The following is a 20,574-nucleotide window of genomic DNA, read 5'->3' on the forward strand; positions in this document are numbered from 1 at the left end:
CTCTGTGCGGTCGCCCCTCACAAGTGAGGGGGATATTTCTGGGTTAGGGATCTTGACACCGGTGACGACCTTGCCGTTGGCCCTTAAACGTTAGGATGTACAATTTCAAAATTTCAAGTAAATGTTTTGTAGGATGTTAGTTCGGCTAGGAGAACCTTTGTATTAGAGAATATGTTAAGGTTAGCCAAACATCGCAATGTGGTAATGAAATTGTACATAATATGAAACTGTTGATTTAATGTTTTAATTTTGTTTCATATTTTAATAAATACGGCCGGGAGGGTCACTCCCTCCCGTCTTCCAAAAACTTCATAACGGTTTCCAGTTTCCCATCCTTGGGGATTGTGTTGAGAGGGGGTGGCGGGTATCTCAGCCATATGATTTTTAACATTGGCTTCAGGATCTTTGCATTCACTGAGCAGCACGCTTTAAATTCGAAAGCTGCTCAGTGAATGCAAAGATCCTGCAGGCACTGAGCTGCTACAACAGCGGAAGCCAATGTTAAAAATCAAAAGTCCTTGCCTGCCTTGAACTGCTTTCACTGACTTCCACACGCTTTAAATTTGCCTTCGTGTGGAAGTCAGTGAAAGCAGCTTTACAGTTTGGTGCTAGTGATGTCTCCGGGCAGATGAATGTGAGAAGGCCAGCTGCCGTTCCTCTTATGTTAAATGGCGTCTCGTCTCACAAGATGTTGTGCTCTTCAAGCAGGGAAGCCTTGGATGAGAGGGGACATATTTTGGACTTGGAAACTGGTCCTTACTCTACTAAAAGTGTTGGATTCCAGCGGCAGTTGGTGACAGCTGTTGCATTCCAGCTGGCTGCTCAGTACTCGAGTTGTGAGAGTCTCCTTTATTGACTGTCCTTACCATTGACAGAATTCCTTACCTGTGACAATCTGCACGCCTTTCAACCTTCCTGGGTCACATCCCCTGGAGAACCTTATCAAAAGACCACCACTCAGGAGCTGTGCAGTCTGCATTTTTAATTAATGATATATTTCCTGACCTATACATACCCGTAGCCATCAGTGACTCATGATTAGTGCATGCAAGGACCTTTTTTAACATCTGCTGCAACCATGCTTTATATTTGACTTCAGTAACAAAGCACGGTGGCAGCCGAGGTTAAAGTCCAAGGTCCTTGCAGGCACTGGGCAGCAACTGCGGTGGCAGGCAACGTTAAAATCAAAGATTCTTGTCTGCAAGAGCCACTTTCACATACTACTACAGCACGCTTTAAATTTGCCTTTGCGTGGTAGTCAATTAAAGCGGCTCAGTGCATGCAAGGCCCTTTGATTTTAACATCAGCTGACAATGTGCTTTATTATATCTTCTTTCAAATTTAAAGCACTGTGGCAGCGATGTTTAAATCAAAGCGCTTTACATGTACTGACCCAATCCACCAAAAACAGGCCCTCCCCTCTCTGTCCTGTCGCTCCCAGTCTCTGTCTCACACACTCTACCTTTGTGCCAAGGCAGCTCTGCTTGTGTGACAAGGAGCTGTGTTTTGCTGCACAACAGATACGCAAAACAAATTGTTTTGTAAGTACTTCTACTGGTTTGCCTTTAATAGAGGCAGTTTACAATTTTAGTGGCTGAGTTGATGCAATTTCTTCTTGTGTGGGATTTTTCTAAGCAAGGCTGATAAGTCCTTAAGGCAGTGATTTTATCCATGCACTTTGATCCCATTGATGTTCTGTCTTTATTTAACATGGTTCTTGCTTTGTTTCACTTTTTTTTTATAAGAAAGGGGATGCCTTCTATTGAAGCATTTTAATAGCGCTTACTAATGTGCTGCACTGAAGCACTTACCTACATAGTTAGCAGGCTATGGCATGGGCAGGGTAGGTGCTTCAAAGTGTTTTCTTAGTTTTTTTATCCTATTTTGGATGGGCTTCCTTGTCTTGCCTGATAAACACCAAGTTGCAGTTATCATGTTATGGGACGCATTGCATAGCAGTGTAGTGAATGAGGTGTGAGACAGATATACAGTTTACTATGTTATGATTTTCAGTCTGCTGACAGCTTTGAACAGCTCTATAGTTGTATTTTGTTCAAACCACAGTATGGGCCACAAAGAAATTAGACTTAAAGACAATGAAGTAGGGCGTGGGAGGTGTCTTCGAAAAATGCGCGAGTTGCTTGGCCTTTAGTAGCTCACGACAATTTTCACTGATCAGAAGTAGCTCTCACTACAGAAAAGGTTGGAGACCCCTGATCTACAGTGATGAACCAGAGGGTGGCAGTGATGTACCAGAGGGTGGCATGGGTGAACCAGAGGGTGGCAGTGGTGAAATAGAGGGTGCTGTGAACCTGTGATGATGAACCAGACGTAGAAACAACATAGTCGCGACCGTTGCGAGCCGACAAGTAAGTTCGCAATTGCGAACTGGTACAAAACCCTCGCGAACTGGCAGAAACCCTTGCGAACACAAAAAAAACAAAAAATCCGCAAATTCGCGAGAGTTCGCGGATTTTGCGGATTGCAAATTCGCAAATATGCAAATTCGCGAACGCCAGATTCGCAAAATTCGCCCATGCTTGGTCACCATGGGCAAGTACCAGTCACCTTTAGAGTGGTCAGCGGTGCTCATACCTAGCATCGTCTATACATTTATTTGTTCTACCTTTTCTTGTGCTTCTTGAATTATTTAGTGTCTTGGATATACTCTTTCATGTACTTTGATCTGGATTGCATGTTCAATCAGGGTAGTGCAGTGAGGCTGCAAAAAGATGAAATCCACTTTTTTTAATATGTTCACCAAATCCTATTTTTGTTCCTCAAATAATAACCCATTTTTTCCAAAATTCTGTAGGAGGGACTGTAGTTGCAATATTCACTAATCTACTGATTTGCTAATATGATCCTCAACTTTCTACCAAACTAGAGCTCAAAAAGACTGCATCCTGTTGAAGATTGTTACCTGCTCCACAGTACAAATAGAACAGGGATCCCACAGCCTATGTACCTATCTGAGTGTTTGGTTGAGTCTTCAAAGAGGCATTATATCTGTGTATAATGTGTAGATAATTTGAGATTTTTGATTGCACGAGGCCGACATAGTTGTTGCTACTAACTAGAGGTGAAATTACTTTGGCGGTCCCTCACAATATCTTATAAGATAGCAACCCTATACTTGTACCCAATTAGTAAATCACATGCATTCTTATTTGTTGTAGAAGAAAAGCCTCTGAATGTTGCTTTGTCCTCGAACTGAAGTTTAAAATGATGCTTATGGATGGCTGGAATGGGCTGATGATGTCCATACGTATTGCGTGTCATTGCTTCTGAATCAGTGGGATTGGCTATAATGGCAGACCTTGTTAAATGGAATTTTTTACTAAAAAAACGATGAATTCGTTTTTAACACTTCTAACCCTTACCCTCTTAATCTTTAACTTCTTAACCGTACACCGTGAATCCTAATCCTTAACCGGATACCCAAAATCCGAAATCCCATTACCCAAACTCTTAACCATATATCCCGAACTCCTACCTACATGCCCTTATAGCTAATGCTCTTCACCCCTAACCCATACCTTTGACTCATACACCATAAGCCTGTTCCTCTTTATCCTTAAACTGTATCCCCCAAACCCTTAACCCTATTCGCCAAAAGTCTAGACCTCCAAATCTTAACCCTTTACCCTTAACCTCAGATCCTAATCCAGTACCCATAACACCTTATCGCCATAGCACAAAACCTAAACCTAAACCCTATACCTCAAACCATTTACCAACACCCCAAACACTTAATACTATACCCCAAAACTATAACCGTATACGCTTAACTCCTAGCCCCCCTCATCAACATCCATTTAACACTTTTTGGAGCGTTACTTTTAAAAGTATTCATTTTTAGATGTACTAATTAAGAAGTGTTGCTTTTAGGAGTGTTGTTTTTAAGGTTTTGAGGTAATATCATTGAAAAGGGGGCTTGAGAACCTAACTTTGGTGTGACCCTGCTCTCTGAATTTAGCTGTTAAGCATATATCACAGGACAAAAAAACATAAAGAAATCTTATTTTCCGTGGCCCTTGATGTCTGGCACCTACATGACTCTAGACTAATCATAAAACGTGTGGTCTGTAATGAGTAGGAACAAATAGTATGATTTGCAATTATTGTTCAGACCGAGGCGTGATACTTTAAAAAAGAACACATTTAATTTTGCACTAGTTTCGGCTTCCCCATTTCTACTCATCCTCCTAGCCCCTCTCTTTGCATCTTTAAGGGTAAAGGGGTCATAAACCTGTTATTACCAGCCACATAGTTATTTTAGGATAACCTAGCATCAATCACAAAATATATTTGTAGCTGTTGTTGAGGTAGGAGGCATATCCATGCAAGATAGATCTGGTGATTCTCATTCTTGCAGAGAAGGTGCAGTCCTGGGACCATGGTCACCTGTGTTAAATGCAGCCAGGAGGTCTATGACAGTGAGAAGAGTGGTGTGGCCTTCGTAGTTTATTTAGCGGGGCGATCAACCACCTAAATGGTGGCACCTCCTTGCTTTACTTACCTGATTGGTAATCCTGAATGAACTGACTGGTTTTGATTTTCATATGATTGGAAAAGGCCTTCTCAGTTACTTTGCCCAGGAATGAAAGATGTGTTTCAGAGAGTTACTGGGTAGATTACAGTGGTGGCTGCTGAGTAGCTAAAGTGAGGGGCTGAGGAGGGGCACAGGGAGTAATAAAGAGTAAAAAAAATAACCTGTTGGAGTTCTTCTCTGGCTCTCCTCCCAGCAGTCACTGCAGCATAGGCTCCCCACCCAATCCCTGTGCTGCTCTCAATAGTGTGAGAGCAATGCCAGGATTTGTCTCAAGAGGCCTGGTTTGCCGCTCAGACAGTACGTGGGAGTTTGTGCTGTTTCTCCAACCTGGTGGTGCAACACAGCCGGGTTGGAGAAACTTAAGTGCTCATGTCGGTTTGCCCATCATTCCACCCACTGCTGTGAACCTGCAACACCCCGCCCTGCACTGACATTGGGTTAGTAATTCAGTGGAAAAAAATTATAATTTTGTTTTATTATCATTTTATTTTTCTCTGACTGACTTTGACAAGTGGGGCGACACTCGTCCGCCATTACGGAGGAGCCGCCCCATATAGATTTTGGGGTTTGCGATTTAGCTTCCTCAGTCACAGGAAGATCAGTCTGGTTTTGAGGGAGTCAGGAAAGACTTATTGTCTGTTAAAGTCTCGGGCAAGTCTACCAAGTATGCTATTATGGTGGACTATTTGTCAAAATAGCCTGAAGTTAGATTAATTAATAAGGTCAGTACCAAGTATGTAATTGATTCTCATTTCGATTCCCCTCACTACAGCATACATCCAGGGTCAATGGGTCAGCCTACTTAAGCCTCTGGATAACTTCACTTTGAGTGACTGCATTTTCCTGTTTCACAAGGTGCACATCCGCACACAAGTGCTTTAGTGCCAGTGGTGCCTGCTGTTTTAGTAAGACACAATTGAAGATAACACAGGGATTCCTGTCTTATCAGTACCTGTCTCCTTCCAATATTGTTGTAAATTCCTATTCAATTTCGCAGCGTACCACATTGTGTTCCTGGACACGGTTTCACCAATGGTTCTTTCGTAAACATTGCCCAGGAAGAAAACTAGGGGTGGATGGAACTCACTATGTGGAATTTACATAAAAACGTATGTGGAGTTCTGCAAACAGGTGGAATCAGGCATGTTGCACTGCTTTTGCAGACTTTTAGTGCTGGAAGCTCATTCTATACTGAAAAATCTGCATGAATAGCACCATGCGGCACGCCAGAGTTGACTTTGCTGCCAATGGAGTAGATTTTCTACTCGAATGGCAGCCAGCTTTGTGATAGCGAGTGGTTGCGACCACAATCGACCGTCCACATGGGAAAAAACATCCCTCAAGCAGCGGTCGGAACTCCACATTACATGCAGAATGGAGAGCGGACTTTATTGCCCACCCCTAAAGATAACCAAACTTTATGGTGCTTAATTTGCAGCACACATGTAACAGTTTTATTTAAACATAGGTTGTCCCTTTCTGCACAAAAGCAATCCTGCCTAAAAAGCAGGACCCTTGCCCCAGAGTGCAAGGGTGCCTGTGTTGGCGCTAGGCAGCACCCAGTACACCAGCACAGAGAGCAGGAATGCATCATATATTTGTAGATATGGTGCATTCTTGCTCTGTCCGTATCATGCAGTACAGCAAGTTGTCTTGCTGAGTTGCGTTACACAACTGCTTTGCAAATCTGCCCCTATGTTTGCAACTGACCCGCAGGACCAGATGGGTCTCCCCAGAGCCAGTGATGCTTCTGTACCTCAGCAGGAGAAGGGGAGCACCAGCAGCCGGGCAAAGGAAATAGCTGGCGAAGGGAGCCAGTAAAACCAGCTCCCCACAAAGTGTGCTCCTTACACCACCAACTGATCCGAACCGCCAAGAAAGCCGCTTTCAAAGACCGACTTGATAACAACGCCCAGAACAGCAAGGAATTATTCAACATCGTCAAAGAGTTTACCAACCCCACTGCCAACTCCAACGACATCACTCCCTCTCAAGCCCTTTGCGACTCCCTAGCTTCGTTCTTCCACGACAAAATAGCAGACATCCACAACAGCTTTGACAACCATCCTGGAGACCAACCCACCCTACCTTTTGCCGTACCCCACCCCCCTTGAACATCCTTAATGACTGGAACCCAATCTCCACTGAGGACACCATCCGCCTGATGAACTCCATCCACTCAGGATCCCCCACAGACCCATGCCCTCACCACATCTTCAACAAAGCTGACTCCGTCATCGCACCCCACCTCCGAGATGTCATCAACTGCTCCCTTAACTCCGCCACCTTCCCGGAAAGCTGGAAACACGCCGAACTCAGCGCCCTTCTGAAAAAACCCACAGCTGACCCCACCGAACTCAATCAAAAACTACCGCCCCATCTCGCTCCTTCCATTCCCGGCCAAAGTCATTGAGAAAGCTGTCAACAACCAGCTCGCCGCCTTCCTCGAAACCAACAAATCCCTAGACTCCTCACAGTCTGACTTCCAAGCCAAACACAGCACTGAGACCGCACTCATCGCAGCAACAGACGACATTCGAACTCTACTGGACAATGGAGACACAGTCGCCCTCATCCTCCTCGACCTCTCCGCAGCCTTCGACACAGTCTGTCATAGCACCCTGTTACAACGCCTCAGAAACATAGGAATCCAAGGAAAAGCACTGGAATGGATCACCTTGTTCCTTGCCGGAAGAACCCAGAGAGTCCGCCTCCCACCATTCAAGTCAGAGGCCACTGAAGTCATCTGCGGCGTGCCACAAGGATCTTCACTCAGCCCCACCCTCTTCAACGTATACATGAGCCCCCTCGCGGCCATCGCACGCCAACACAACCTCAACATCATCTCCTACGCTGATGACACTCAACTGATCCTCTCACTCACCAAAGACCCTAACACCGCCAAAACAAACTTACATAAAGGAATGAGAGAAGTAGCCGAGTAGATGAAGCTCAGCCGTCTGAAACTGAATTCCGACAAAACAGAAGTCCTTATCCTAGGTACCTCCCCCTCCGCCTGGGATGACTCGTGGTGGCCAGAGTCCCTTGGAAAAGCACCCATCCCGACGGACCACGCACGGAACCTGGGCGTCATTCTGGACTCCTCACTCTCGATGACCAGACAGGTCAACGCCGTTTCATCATCTTGCTTCAACATCCTTCGCATGCTCAAAAAAACATTTCGCTGGATCCCCACCGAAACTAGAAAAACGGTCACCCACGCACTGGTTACAAGCCGCTTGGACTACGGAAACACCCTATACGCCGGTACCACCGTAAAACATCAGAAAAAACTCCAACGCATCCAGAACGCATCAGCCAGACTCATACTAGACATTCCGCGTAAAGACGACATTTCTGGTCACCTGAAAAACCTCCACTGGCTCCCCGTCAGTAAGAGGATAACATTCCGCCTCCTAACCCCCGCACACAAAGCACTTTACGAACTTGGACCCGAATGCCTCAACACACGACTTTCCTTCTACACCCCCTCCCGCCAGCTACGCTCCTCGCACCAAGCCCTTGCTGCTGTACCTCGCATCAACAAAACCACCATGGGAGGAAGATCCTTCTCCTACCTGGCAGCCAAAACCTGGAACTCACTTCCCACTCACCTTCGCCTCACTCAGAACCACCTAGCATTCAGAAAGCAACTTAAAACCTAGATATTCGACAAGTAATCCCCCACCCTTCTCCAAGCGCCTTGAGACCCTCTGGGTATGTAGCGCGCTATATAAATCATTTGAATTGAATTGAATTGAATTTGACCCTTTTTAAGAAAAAAGAGCACACAGCGCTCCTCCATATCTTCAAGAAATACCCATGGGGTAGGCCAGTGCCAAGCACAAATTTATTGCAATTAGCCCTTTGGGGGGAGGACGTGCGTCGGGCACCCTCCCCATATTTTCTACTGCCCCCAGGGACGGATATCTCACCAGGGTCCCGTGCACCAGAAATGACAGTGATGTGGGTCTCGGAGCCTCATCCCTAGGAACCCGAACTGAAACAAGGAGTGGGGAGATCCAACCACACACTGCTGGTCCCGCTGCAAGCAGGAGTAGGAGGCAAGTTGATCCTGCTGCAGGACCAGCCGAAGGACTGCCTGCTCCTGCGTGCCGCACTCGAGGTGAGATTCTGAGTGGGGAGCCGGCAGGGCAGCCTTGAGTGGGCTCCCTGTGCTGCCCCACCACCTTACCTGCACCAGTGGCCACGGGCACCCAGGGCTTTAATAAAAAAGCCAAAAGAACCCACACAACAGTGACAGAAACTTCTGTTTTAATATTCACTGCTGAAGGGGTTGGGAGAGTCCCTTAATGCCCTGCAAGGGCTTCTTTTCTGTATTTCTCTCTCCTGTAGTGCCCCAAGGAAGAGTAAGTACACCACCAACGTATGTTACGGTTTTGGGAGTGGCATTGAGGGCAGCAGCCCCTTTGGGAAGCAGTCTAAAAACTGCCCATTAGTCTCTCAGGTCACTGAATTCATGATACCGGGAGAGTTTTCCAGTGTTTTTAAAGCACCCCAGAGCTGGAGGTTTTGCTTTACAGCTTGGTAGTGCAGGGACTTTTAAGTAATATAATGCGGCCTGAATGATGTAGCTGCTCAACTTTAATAACTTATTACAGTTGGGTTTTACTGTGACTTTGACTTGTGTCAATCTGATTCTAATAACTTTTGCAACAAATATCTAAAAGCTATTTTGATTTGTTTAATTTGCACTAGAGATTCTATTTTTCGTCTTTATGTTTGCAAACATGCTTTCTCTTTCTTGTGAAAGAGCTACACACCAAGTATTTAAGTGGTTTGTCTGAAAGGTTATGATGAGACCATGTATTATAATTATAAAGTATCTTTTGCCATGTACGATAAGGTTATTACAAGCTGCCTATAAGTTCTATAACCTTATAAAGGAACTCGGTGTTTGGCCTTGTTCATCCATAGGTTCAGTGACTTGCACTATACTTATAATGTAAGGCAGGGGGTACCTTATCCCAAATATAATGTGGCGACTTTTTAACAAAGCCAATAGCCTTTCCTTATATTATAATGTGGTGGCTCATGACAAATCCAATAGGCTTGTCCTATATTATAATTTGGTGACCCCTTTGACCAAGCCATAGACTCGCCCTATATATTGATGTTGTAACCCCATGACAAAGCCAATAGGCCTGATATATTTAACATTATACGCCCCTATTTGAGGATGTTCCATTCGGTATATATTAGGTGATTTTGGAGGTCATGTAATAAATGGGCATTCCTTTTTAAAATAAAATGCACTGAGTGGACAATAATTTATTGAGTGTTAATATTGTGTACCAGTGAATGGAAATTTCTCACCAACACCACTTCCCATGAGTAGGCCTTGATCTGCTCTGTTTCGCTCTCCTGAAAGTCGTGGTGGTCCATGACAAAGCCAATAGGGCTGATGTATTTAAAATGATAACCTCCTATATTGTGATGGTCTATCTGGTATAGATTGGAGGGGTACTGGGATTTTGGGGGTCATGTAATAAATGTACATTTCATTTTTAAAATAAAATTCACTGAGTGAACAATCATTTATTGATTGTTAATATATGTCTCAGGCCAGCCACTTAAGAGACTGTGTTTGCAGCTTACGCCATCGGAACGACCGCACTCGGAACCGACGCTTCACTCAACGGAGCCGACACATCTCCACCACTGCGTGAAGAAAATCGACGCATCACCTCGACTGCAGGCTTGACATCGACGCATCGCTCGTGTGCACCCTACCTCTTGCTTTTTCGGCCAGGATCAAGGTACTTTGCTCACCGTTAAGTATGGGCGGAAAATCCGTTCCGCTCGCGGATTTTGCGGATTTTCGGTAAATTCGCAATCCGCGAGATTCGCGAATTTCCCGCAAAATCCGCAATTCCGCGAGCAGCGGATTTTATGGCTTGCTCGCACTGTTCGCGTGAGTTCGCGGCTTCCCAGTTCAACTTCGCGCCCCGCGAATAAGCTCTAAATTGCAGAAATACGATCTTAGCAAAACTGAAACTACTTACCAGGTTCAAAAGTTCAAGCTCATCATTAGTAGCCATTTCCTGTAGTGCTTCCTGAGGGGCCCCTCCAGAGTTCAGTTGCCTACTTGCAACTATTATGTGACCCTGCTCTGACCCTCAGAATAGTTACACAAAGGTCCTGAATTACAGCTAAGGCAGACAAGCAGGAGCCAGGCTGGAAGTTCAAATCCAGTGACACATTAATCAGCCCCTAATTCATTATTGTCAGTTGGGGCAGGGCAGGTGTTTTAACTAATTTTGCAACAATGAAAGCACTTAGCAAGTGCAAAAGATCACTAATCAGGAAGCATGTGCCAGCTAAAAAAATATTCTGTGACACATTAATCAGCCCCAAATTAATTCAGGTCACTTGAGGCAGGGAAGGTGTGCTTTGCTTCGCCACAATAATGTACACTGGACAACCAGAGGGTGCTGTGATGAAACAGAGGGTGGCATGGGTAGGCCAGAGGGTGGCATGAGTAGTCAGAGAGTGGCAGTGGTGACAGAGAGTGGCAGTGATGAAGAAGAGTGTCCCAAACAGGCTGGACATGTAGAAACAACAAGTTCGCAAAACTTGCGACCCGACAGGTAAGTTCGCGTTTGCGAAATTGTACAAAACCCTCGCGAACTGGCAGAAACCCGCGCGAACACACAAAAAAAAATCCGCAAATTCGCGAGAATTCGCGGATTTTGCGGATTGCGAGTTCGCAAATCCGCAAAATTTGCGAACGCGAGATTCGCAAAATTCGCCCATGCTTACTCACCGTGCCTGCGTGGCTCCTGTCTCCGACCTGCGCTCCATCACGGTCGGCTTGAACTGCTGACTTTGCCCCAGTTCAGCATGACCAAATAACCCACAATGGCGCTTATTTCTTTTAAGCGCTAGAGCACTTTTTATTCTTTAAAAATGTATATCTTTGCTTCTACCCATTAGATTTTTGTTGTTTTAGGCTTGATTTATCTATAAAAGTATTTACTATTTTTCTAAACCTGTGTGCAGTCATTTAGTGGTGTTTTCATTGTGTTACTGTGTGTGTGTGTGTTGAACAAATACGTCACACAATGCCTCTTAGGATAAGCATGGCTGCTCAGTGCAAAGCTACCAGAGGGTGAGCATGGGTAATCTTTCAGTGTGTATCTGGCCTGCCCTGACTAGAGGGGTGGTCCCTCTGTGGACAGGATGCATACATCTGCCAACTAGAAACCCCTCTTGTTATGATATCCCACTAGGTAAAAACACACATCTACTCCATTTACCTCAGTGAAATGCCATGTCAAATGGACACATGGCAAAATGCTGATGCTTCAGCATTATAAGTTGCTTTCCTCACCACAACCAATAATTCATACTTAAATTTTTTCTTTACAAAAAATAGTGCTGCCTGCATCTGTTTGTCGTGGATGAGGTGCCATTCCTGTGGGGTCATAATGAATCTGAGAGGTTTCTGGGCTGTGAAGTACATGAGCATATACCTAGGTTAAAGGTGTATACACTTTCCTAATATAACCACTGCACACAGGTCTGAGGTTTTCTCCATGTTAGCTAAGTAGGATACGTTGGTCATTGAGAGCAAGCGCTGTACTACATCTGCATGCTTCCAACAGGTTTATGTGAACAAGACCATGGGATCTGATGGCCTACACGTAACACCTTCAGAGGTTAATCTAATGTAAACAGTGTATGGGTGTGTACCAGCTTTGCTGTGAGTAGGACAGAGATGGAGAACTGGAGGAGTGACCAAGTGAAAAGAATGGATCTGGAGTCATCACAGTGCGAGACAGTAAAAAGAGTGAAGAATGGGAATAGCAATCAACAGGGCAGTCAGTTTGTGTGTGGCTGGGGGATTCATGTCCCCAAGCCACACACAACGGTGATGGATTAAACCCAGATCTATTGACTGGGTGTGAGTGTTTGATTGGTTCAGATGCTCTGTCCATCACCATCCCCTTTTGTACCGCTTTGTTTGCCATAAGTTGGCAGGGTATGCTCAAACGTGAGTCCCTTGCTCACTTTGCCACTGGATTCAAGCAAGCCTGGCTGAAGACGGCTGTAATGCCAGAAACTGGTCCTAGGAAGCTTGCTTCCGGTCCAGGGAAGGCATGGCTTGGCAGTTCGGGCTGGACTGTTCCCATGAGGCACAGGGTCAGACTGATTTGCATATGGCCATGTCTGAACTGGGGTGGCAGAGTGGGTTAAAGAACGGTGATTGATTAAACCCAGATCTGTTGACTGGGTGTGAGTGTTTGATTGGTTCAGATGCTCCGTCCATCACCACCCCCTTTTGTACCGCTTTGTTCGCCATAAGTTGGCAGGGTATGCTCAGACGTGAGACCATTGCTCACTTTGACACTGGATTCAAGCAAGCCTGGCTGAAGACGGCTGTAATGCCAGAAACCGGTCCTAGGAAGCTTGTTTCCGGTCCAGGGAAGGCATGGCTTGGCAGTTCGGGCTGGACTGTTCCCATGAGGCACAGGGTCAGACTGATTTGCATATGGCCATGTCTGAACTGGGGTGGCAGAGTGGGCTAAAGAATGGTGATGGATTAAACCCAGATCTGTTGACTGGGTGTGAGTGTTTGATTGGTTCAGATGCTCCGTCCATCACCACCCCCTTTTGTACCGCCTTGGGGATTCATGTAGCATGATATTGAACAGAGCAGGCCCAATGATAGAGTTAATCAAACATACCAGGTGGTTCTCTTAGTATCACAATAAGTAGGGAAGATCTTGGAAGATGGGATGAGTGTGGAAATAATTGTAGCAGAACTGGGGGATTTGGGTAACTCAAAAGTGAAAAAAGTTGGGCCTTTGGATTTGGGAACTAGATAGTAAGCACAGTGAGACCATACCTAGTGAGGCGTAATGAGGACAAATATCTTTATTTCTTCTGGTTATTCCCTCTTACACTTGTGCTGTATTCTGCAGCACACATTCAAAGAGGGAAATACATCTATGGATAAGATTAGTGCAGGAAGGTATTCCTTCCTGCACAAAAACAATCCTGCCTGTTACACAGGCGCCCTTCCACAGTGCCTGCTTTTATAGGCAGCAAACAGTGTGTCATGCTCATTCCCTTTCACACAACGCAATGCAGCAACTTTGCTTGCTGCCCTTCTGTGCATGAAAGATTGGTAAATATGCCCCTCAGTAGTTCAGACACTCACTGTCAAACTTTAAGAACTGGCATCACCAGCTGGAATTTAGGAAATCAAGGAAGTCTTCTCCAGCACCAAACTGAGAATCTGGGACCACATCCCCATTAACTACACCAGTTCCTATCTAATTGTAATTCAAAGGGGAATTCAAAACCAGCTCTTCAAAGAGCACTACCATACATGTTGAAAGTCTGTGTCAATCAAACAATTTGAATTGCATTTTTTCAAAGCTTCTTTGCTCAGAACCTAGGTTTGCACAATAAAAATACCATTACACACATACATGCCCGAGGGATTGCATCTTGCCCATGGCATGAAACAATGGGGAAGAGAGTAGAGTGGAGGAGATTTGGGAACAAGAGCCATGAAGAAAGGTGGGCCGTGAGCTTCCAGCAGAAGAACAGTGACATAATTAGGGGGTTTGGGCAGAAGGTCAGTGAGCTGAGCTGTGGATTTATCCCTCAAGATATCCCATTGTGCAATATTGTGTGTTCTTGTTTTGTCATTTCAATATTTGTATTGTTTTTTTCTGCATCGCTGCCATAAACAGATGAATACATTAAGAGTCAAAGATATTGTGTATGCAAATTCTTATTAATAGGGCAGAGTTAATAAAAATGTAAACCTTGTTACCTTGTTCAAATAAATCTCTACATAACTTTACTTACCATTGAAAATCTACATTATTTCCTAGAAGGAATGAAATAAGAAACTAGTAAATGCAAACTGGGGTTTGGTCTCTTCTAAGGATCCCACTTATTTCTAAGATGATCATACCCCCCCCCCAATGGCATTGCCCAAAAGCAGAAGCTTAAAACAGTTCATTTTTAACTTTATGAAACAGTGCTGCAATAATCAGGGAGTGGGGTGTGGTGTGCAATATCCTTCACACTTGGGCTTATGTTGTTCTAGAAGGAATTCAGTCAACCAAAGGGTTTTATTCACCTCGTAAATAGAATAGGTAGGTTTCATCGCCACTAAATAATGTGTTAAACTTTAAAGAGTGAATGAATTAATGAATGAATGAATGATCACATACTTTAGAGCACTACTGTGACCTCAAAGGTATCCTGACGCTAGCCTCCTAGAAAACCTGTTCGACATGTTGAACCCATGTAAGACATGTAAACCATTATTCAGGGAGAAGCTAGGTTTTTAATGCTTTCCTTAAATGGAACATATCTTGGAGTGCTCTCAGGGAAAGTGGAAGAAGGTTTTAAACTTAAATGAAGGTTAATCTCCATATACATTTATGGGCATATGTATGGGATTGGTGGCACAGGGCAGGAATGCACCTTATTTATCCAAAACGGTGCTTTCCTGTCCTTTCCTCCTGGGCTGGCAACGTTTTGGCAACCAGCACCAACAGAGGCACACGTGCACCATGGTGCAAGGGTGCCTGTGATGGTACCAGGATTGTTTTTGTGCAGGAAGGGGCAACTTTCTGCACAAAAACAATCCAAAGATGCTTTTTACTCTTTCAATATGTGCTGCAGAATGCAGCACACATAGAAAAAAAAACACAAGGATCAGTAAAGATATTTCTGTTTGTTACATCTCTCCTAGGGAGGCGTAAGATTTTGGCTCATTGTAAATCTAGGAATGTGTCAAAAACCTTGGGAGTTGCCTGGGAACATCCTCTGCAACAGCCCATGGAACATATCTCTTGGGCAGAGTAAGGCAACTCAGCGTACTGTGCTGCGTTGAATTACTCCCTATGTGTGAAGCTAATTGACGCCACGCAAGGTGGCTTTGTGTGGCTTCAGAAGTATGACTTGGGGCTTTGTGTCGTGCATGTAGCACTTTGTGTGGTGGAAGCATGGCTCAAGGCTCTTGTAAATATGCCCCTTAGCCTGAGATACATTCACTGACTTGCTTAGATCTTCTTTATGACAAAATAAGGCTAGAGCTCAGGCTCAACCTAGGGATATTGACAAAAGTTGGACCTTCAGGACAAGGCAGAACCAGGAGCTTGCTCACTAGGCCCCGGCAGGAGAAGCATAACGGGCAGGTCAATGGGGAGGAGGAGGAGGAGCTAAAAATATTGTGCATTTTAAAGGGCCAGCACATTTCTGTTTTTAGGATATTGACTCAACCATGCGAAGTAGGACTTTGAGGAACAGAAAGGAAGTGACACTAATGTGTCTTCCTTCATTTCAAATTTGCATCAATAAATATATAAAGTTAACCGTCTCAACCATGAAAGGCATCTACTCAAGGGCCCCCACGACATCTGCCCTCCACACATCTACCACAGAGCCGCCATCGCACCCGAACTACAACGCGCCATCAACAGCACCTTCAAACCAGGCACCTTCGCAGATGACTGGAAACTCGCAGAGCTCAGGCCCGTGCTCAAGAAGCCCTCAGCTGACCTCACAGACCTCAAGAACTACCGGCCATCTCGCTCCTTCCCTTCGTGGCCAAAGTTGCGGAAATAACAGTCAACGGGGAACTGACAAGATTCATTGAAGACAACGCCATCCTCGACCCGTCCCAATACGGGTTCGGAAGCAACCACAGTACAGAGAATGCCCTACTCTCCGCCACAGACAACAGCCGCACCCTCCTGGACCAAGGCCACTTCACAGCCCTGATACTACTCGACCTATCAGCAGCCTTTGACACCGTCTCCCACAGCACACTTGTCGCCAGACTACATGACGCCAGCATACAAGGAACCGCCCTAGACTGAATCTGATCATTCCTCACTAGAAGTTGCCAAATGATTAGAGTCCCACAGGGGTCATCACTAATTGAGACCCTCTTCAACATCTACATAGCCCCCCATGCCGCCATCGTCTGACAACAAGGCCACAACATTGTCTCTTATGCCGATGACACCCAGCTCATCCTCTCCCTCACCAAAGACCCCACCACCGCGAGACTCAAATTTCAGAAAGGAAGGCAGGATGTCGCAGTTTGGATGACCAACAGGCTGCCTAAAGCTCAACCATGAGAAGAAAGAAGTCCTCATCCTCTGAACCTCCCCTTCAGCATGGACAACACTTGGTGGCCCAACACCTTCCTCGGACCACGTCAGAAACCTCGGCATCATACTCGACCCTCACCATGAACTGACAGGTCAACACCGTCGCCACCAGCTGTTTTAAAACCCGCCGTGTCCTCCATAAGACATTCAAATGGATCCCCCAGAGTCAAAGCAGACAGTCACCCAAGCACTCATCACCAGCAGACTGGACTATGGAAACGCACTCTAGGCCGGCATTAACAAGTCCGTACTCAGCAAACTCCAGACGATACAGAACACTGCTGCCAGACTCGTCCTCGGCATCCCTCGGCGCAAGCACATCAGCCAACACCTTTGAAAGTTCCATTAGCTCCTTGAGGAGAAAAGAGTCACTTTCAAAATCCTCACCCACGCCACCATACCCAAATACCTCAAGGTCAGAATCACCTTCCACATACCCAAAAGAAACCTCCGATCAGCCAACCTTACACTGCCCGAAACACCGGGCATCCAGAGAGCCAGAGCAGGTGGAAAATCGTTCTCTTACATCGCGGGCAAAACATGGAACAAGCTCCTGGCAGACATCAGGTGTTCCTCCTCCCTGACTGAACACCTTCAGGAAGATTCTCAAGACCTGGCTCTTCAGCTTAGCAGATCTACTGCCCCCCCCCCCCCCCCCCCCCTACCCCAGCACCTTTAGACCCTCACAGGTGAGTAGCGCGTTTACAATTCCCAGATTGATTGATTGAAATTCTAAACAGCAGCCCTTTAACAAATATAAGGGTGTGAGGTCCAAAGAATGTGTTTAGGGTGGATGTAGTGCTGAACGATCTGTCATAATTCGGACAACTTTCTATTATCTAGAGCCGTCAGGGTTTCAAGGAAATTTTACACAGGGACGTAGCTACCATTGGTGCAGCAGGTACAGTGGCACCTGGGCCCAGAGGCCGGAGGGACCCAGTTAACTCTGATTATTACTCTATTTAACGATTAAAGCAGCAGCTAGGGGTCCATTTCCTTGCACTGGGGCCTATGGCACACTGGCTACAGATAGTGATTTCATAAGCAATGGACTTGGGTTACCGATAAGGTAGTGCCTCTGCAGTTTAACACACCTTTTCCTTGTCAAATTGCAGATAATAACTTGTCTCAGTTTATTGGCCTCATTCTGGAAAACAGTTCAAAGTTTAAAGTATACATATAAAAAGGCATGTAACAACAGAGCCCTGCGGTTCCGTCCCTGCAGCAGCCATGGTCTCGTCTGGGGGTTTACCATACATTTTTCTAATTTTAATATTTGTAAAATCTGAAGCATTTTCGGTAAGCATTTCTTCAGTGATGGTTTGGCGTGAGTAATTTGTATTAATAATTCAAACTATTAAAACATATATTGTTTTGTTTCAGGTTAAACGACGTCCCACATTAAACGGTAAGCAGCAAATGATCGACTCCCGCTCTGACCCGACATTTATTTCTATTTAACGCGATATTAAACTTTCTTTTTCTATTTTATTAAGAACATGAAGTAGATGCGGGTGAATTACGAGAAGATATCCCTGAAATAAATAGCGGTAAGTTTCATTAGGGGCCGATAACATAGTTTTCACTGTGGGATAGACATATATAAGTGCTAGTTATGAAAATGATTAGACACATAAACTCACTGATCTACTATTGATTATATATGATGTACATTCAATGGACGTTATTTTCCTTGGCTGCCCTAAACACCGAACAGCATCTTTACAGCAAGTTTTGCTGTTCTTTATTCGCTCGGTCAATATGTGAAGTTCTCCTGATTGGCTGCTGAGTCTGGGCCCTGGGGGCTTTTCTGTATCTTTTATTTGTGCGGTTTTATATAGCGCAAACTCAACCCGCAGGTATTGGAGGGCTATACATGAGCACCAGTTATTGCACATGGACACATTCATTTGTGGTAGCACAGGGAGATTAACAAATGTACGCATTTCTTGCTATTCCGGGAATTACTGCGCATTAGTTACATTCAGTCTTTTCCATGATATAATATTTGATTATGCATTTCCCACTTCGGCGTTATCTTTCAGTATATGAAATTACCAATTGGCGTTAAATACTCAATTAAAGAGGCACTCTATTATGTTCGAATAGTTGCTAATTACAACCTAACCCAGTGGCACTAGAGTTCATAAAATAATGGATATTTACCGAGATAGCATAGGTTATCACAGACCCCACCCCTCATACTCAGCCCTTTTCTCCACTTCATTTCCTTTCACTGTCTCCATTTTGGGATTTCCAGAGTAAATGTTTTCCATCTCCAGCACTATCTGCTTTCTAGTGAAATGCATGATTTGCAAAATGTTTTTGGGGCAAAAGACTCCATGTGGAAATGTGCCCCGAAAGGCACATTTTTCTCGTTCACAAAATAAATCCATAAGCTTCTTGCACAAGGCGTACATTCAGCAGGATTGTCACAAAAGTGTTTGTTAATTAATAAAAATGCGCATTGTATGCATTCAAGTAACCCTGGGTGTAGTTTGCGTAGTAGAGCTACGCGTAGCTACGCAAAGTGCACTCCGCAAGCTACGCGAACTGCGTAGTGTGGTAGGGAAAATGCTGTTCGCACTGTTTGCACAGTGCCGGATGCTTGTCCGCACTGTGCAATCATTGAAAACAGCATCTTGCACAGAGCAAGCGGTCGTTATCTGCCGCATGAGTAGATTTGTACTCGAGCGGCAGCTTTCTCAACGCGGACTGGTAGGTAGTTTCTCATCGTGAGCGGTCGCAAGCATACGCGACCACTCGCAATGAGAAACCTGACCTCCCCGCGTTGAGAATCTCGCCGAGAGGTTATTTCCCACGCTCTTGATCGGCAACTTGATGTTGCTGATCGTGAACGGGGAAAAAGTCTCACCGGGATGGTGATTTTGCTCGCCCGCGGTCGCCAACTTGACGTAGAGGACCGTGAGCGAGAAAAAAATGCCCGCTACGCATTTTTGCGCTGTGCTACGTGCAATTCGCGTAGCGCGTAGTTGTGCAAACTATGCACACTCCGCGAGCATAGCGGAGTGTTCCGCCCAGGGTTACATTCAAGCCTCAGAAACGTTTTACACATGGGCAACCTGTGGAAAATGAGCTACTGTAATCAAAACCGCTGGCTTGACAGACTGATATGCTGTACTGGGGATTGTTTGACCTTTTACTATAAAATATTGCATGCAAAATTATTATAAATGTGCCAGTTTCCGAGAACTGCTTTGAATGGCTCGTATATCTCCTCCGTATTGTCATGGTTTCAGTTTTCAAGATGTAAAAAGAGATATGAAGTAATAAGAGGTAGGTACAACTAAAATTCCAAATGTGCGATAACTCAACTATGGATGTCACAATTCGGCTGTAAAAAGGGAATTAGAGGTGCCTTTTATACAGGCAATGCATTGCAATTATTAATTTAATGACAAAGTCTGAAGGAAGTGCCATTTCTCTCTTCCTTTTCAAAAGACCCGGAGTACCAGTACAGTAATCTGTTATGAGCATTCAGTGCAAGGGTTACACCAAAACATAACTTCCATTGTCAAAAAAGTATTTCCTGCTGAACAGTTTTCAGGCTAGACTGCCGCAGAGCAGTACTTAATTTGTAAAAAAAAAAAAAAAAAGTAAGTGCCAGGGCCCTCGTCAGGAGGCCAATTGCAGCATAAGTGTCGGTGCTGAGCACCTGAAACTACTGGCTCAAATTAAGCACTGCCACAGTGGTTCTTTCTTCAATAAGAGGAGAAATTGGGATTCGTTGAAAGAAAGACTAGACTGTCAGCCACCTCCCTAAGCTTCGCTGACTCTACCAAACATAACAGTGAAACAGACTTTAACTGTGAAGCGTAGCTGTTTAGA

General features: G+C 45.0%; 1 protein-coding gene across 1 annotated transcript in view; it reads left to right on the forward strand.

Moving 5' to 3' along the window:
- Positions 1 to 17,869: 17,869 nt before the first annotated feature.
- The window catches only part of LOC147707020 (meprin A subunit alpha-like), a 90,899-nt gene continuing 88,194 nt past the window's right edge, over positions 17,870 to 20,574 (forward strand). The window contains exons 1-3 of the mRNA XM_086926245.1: positions 17,870 to 18,024; positions 18,109 to 18,133; positions 18,222 to 18,275. Of these exons, the coding sequence (XP_086782371.1) occupies positions 17,956 to 18,024; positions 18,109 to 18,133; positions 18,222 to 18,275 (148 nt within the window). The 5' untranslated portion in view covers positions 17,870 to 17,955. The remainder of the gene's footprint in view (positions 18,025 to 18,108; positions 18,134 to 18,221; positions 18,276 to 20,574) is intronic.

Source organism: Lissotriton vulgaris, chromosome 6, assembly GCF_964263255.1.
Source record: "Lissotriton vulgaris chromosome 6, aLisVul1.2, whole genome shotgun sequence".
Lineage (NCBI taxonomy): Eukaryota > Metazoa > Chordata > Amphibia > Caudata > Salamandridae > Lissotriton > Lissotriton vulgaris.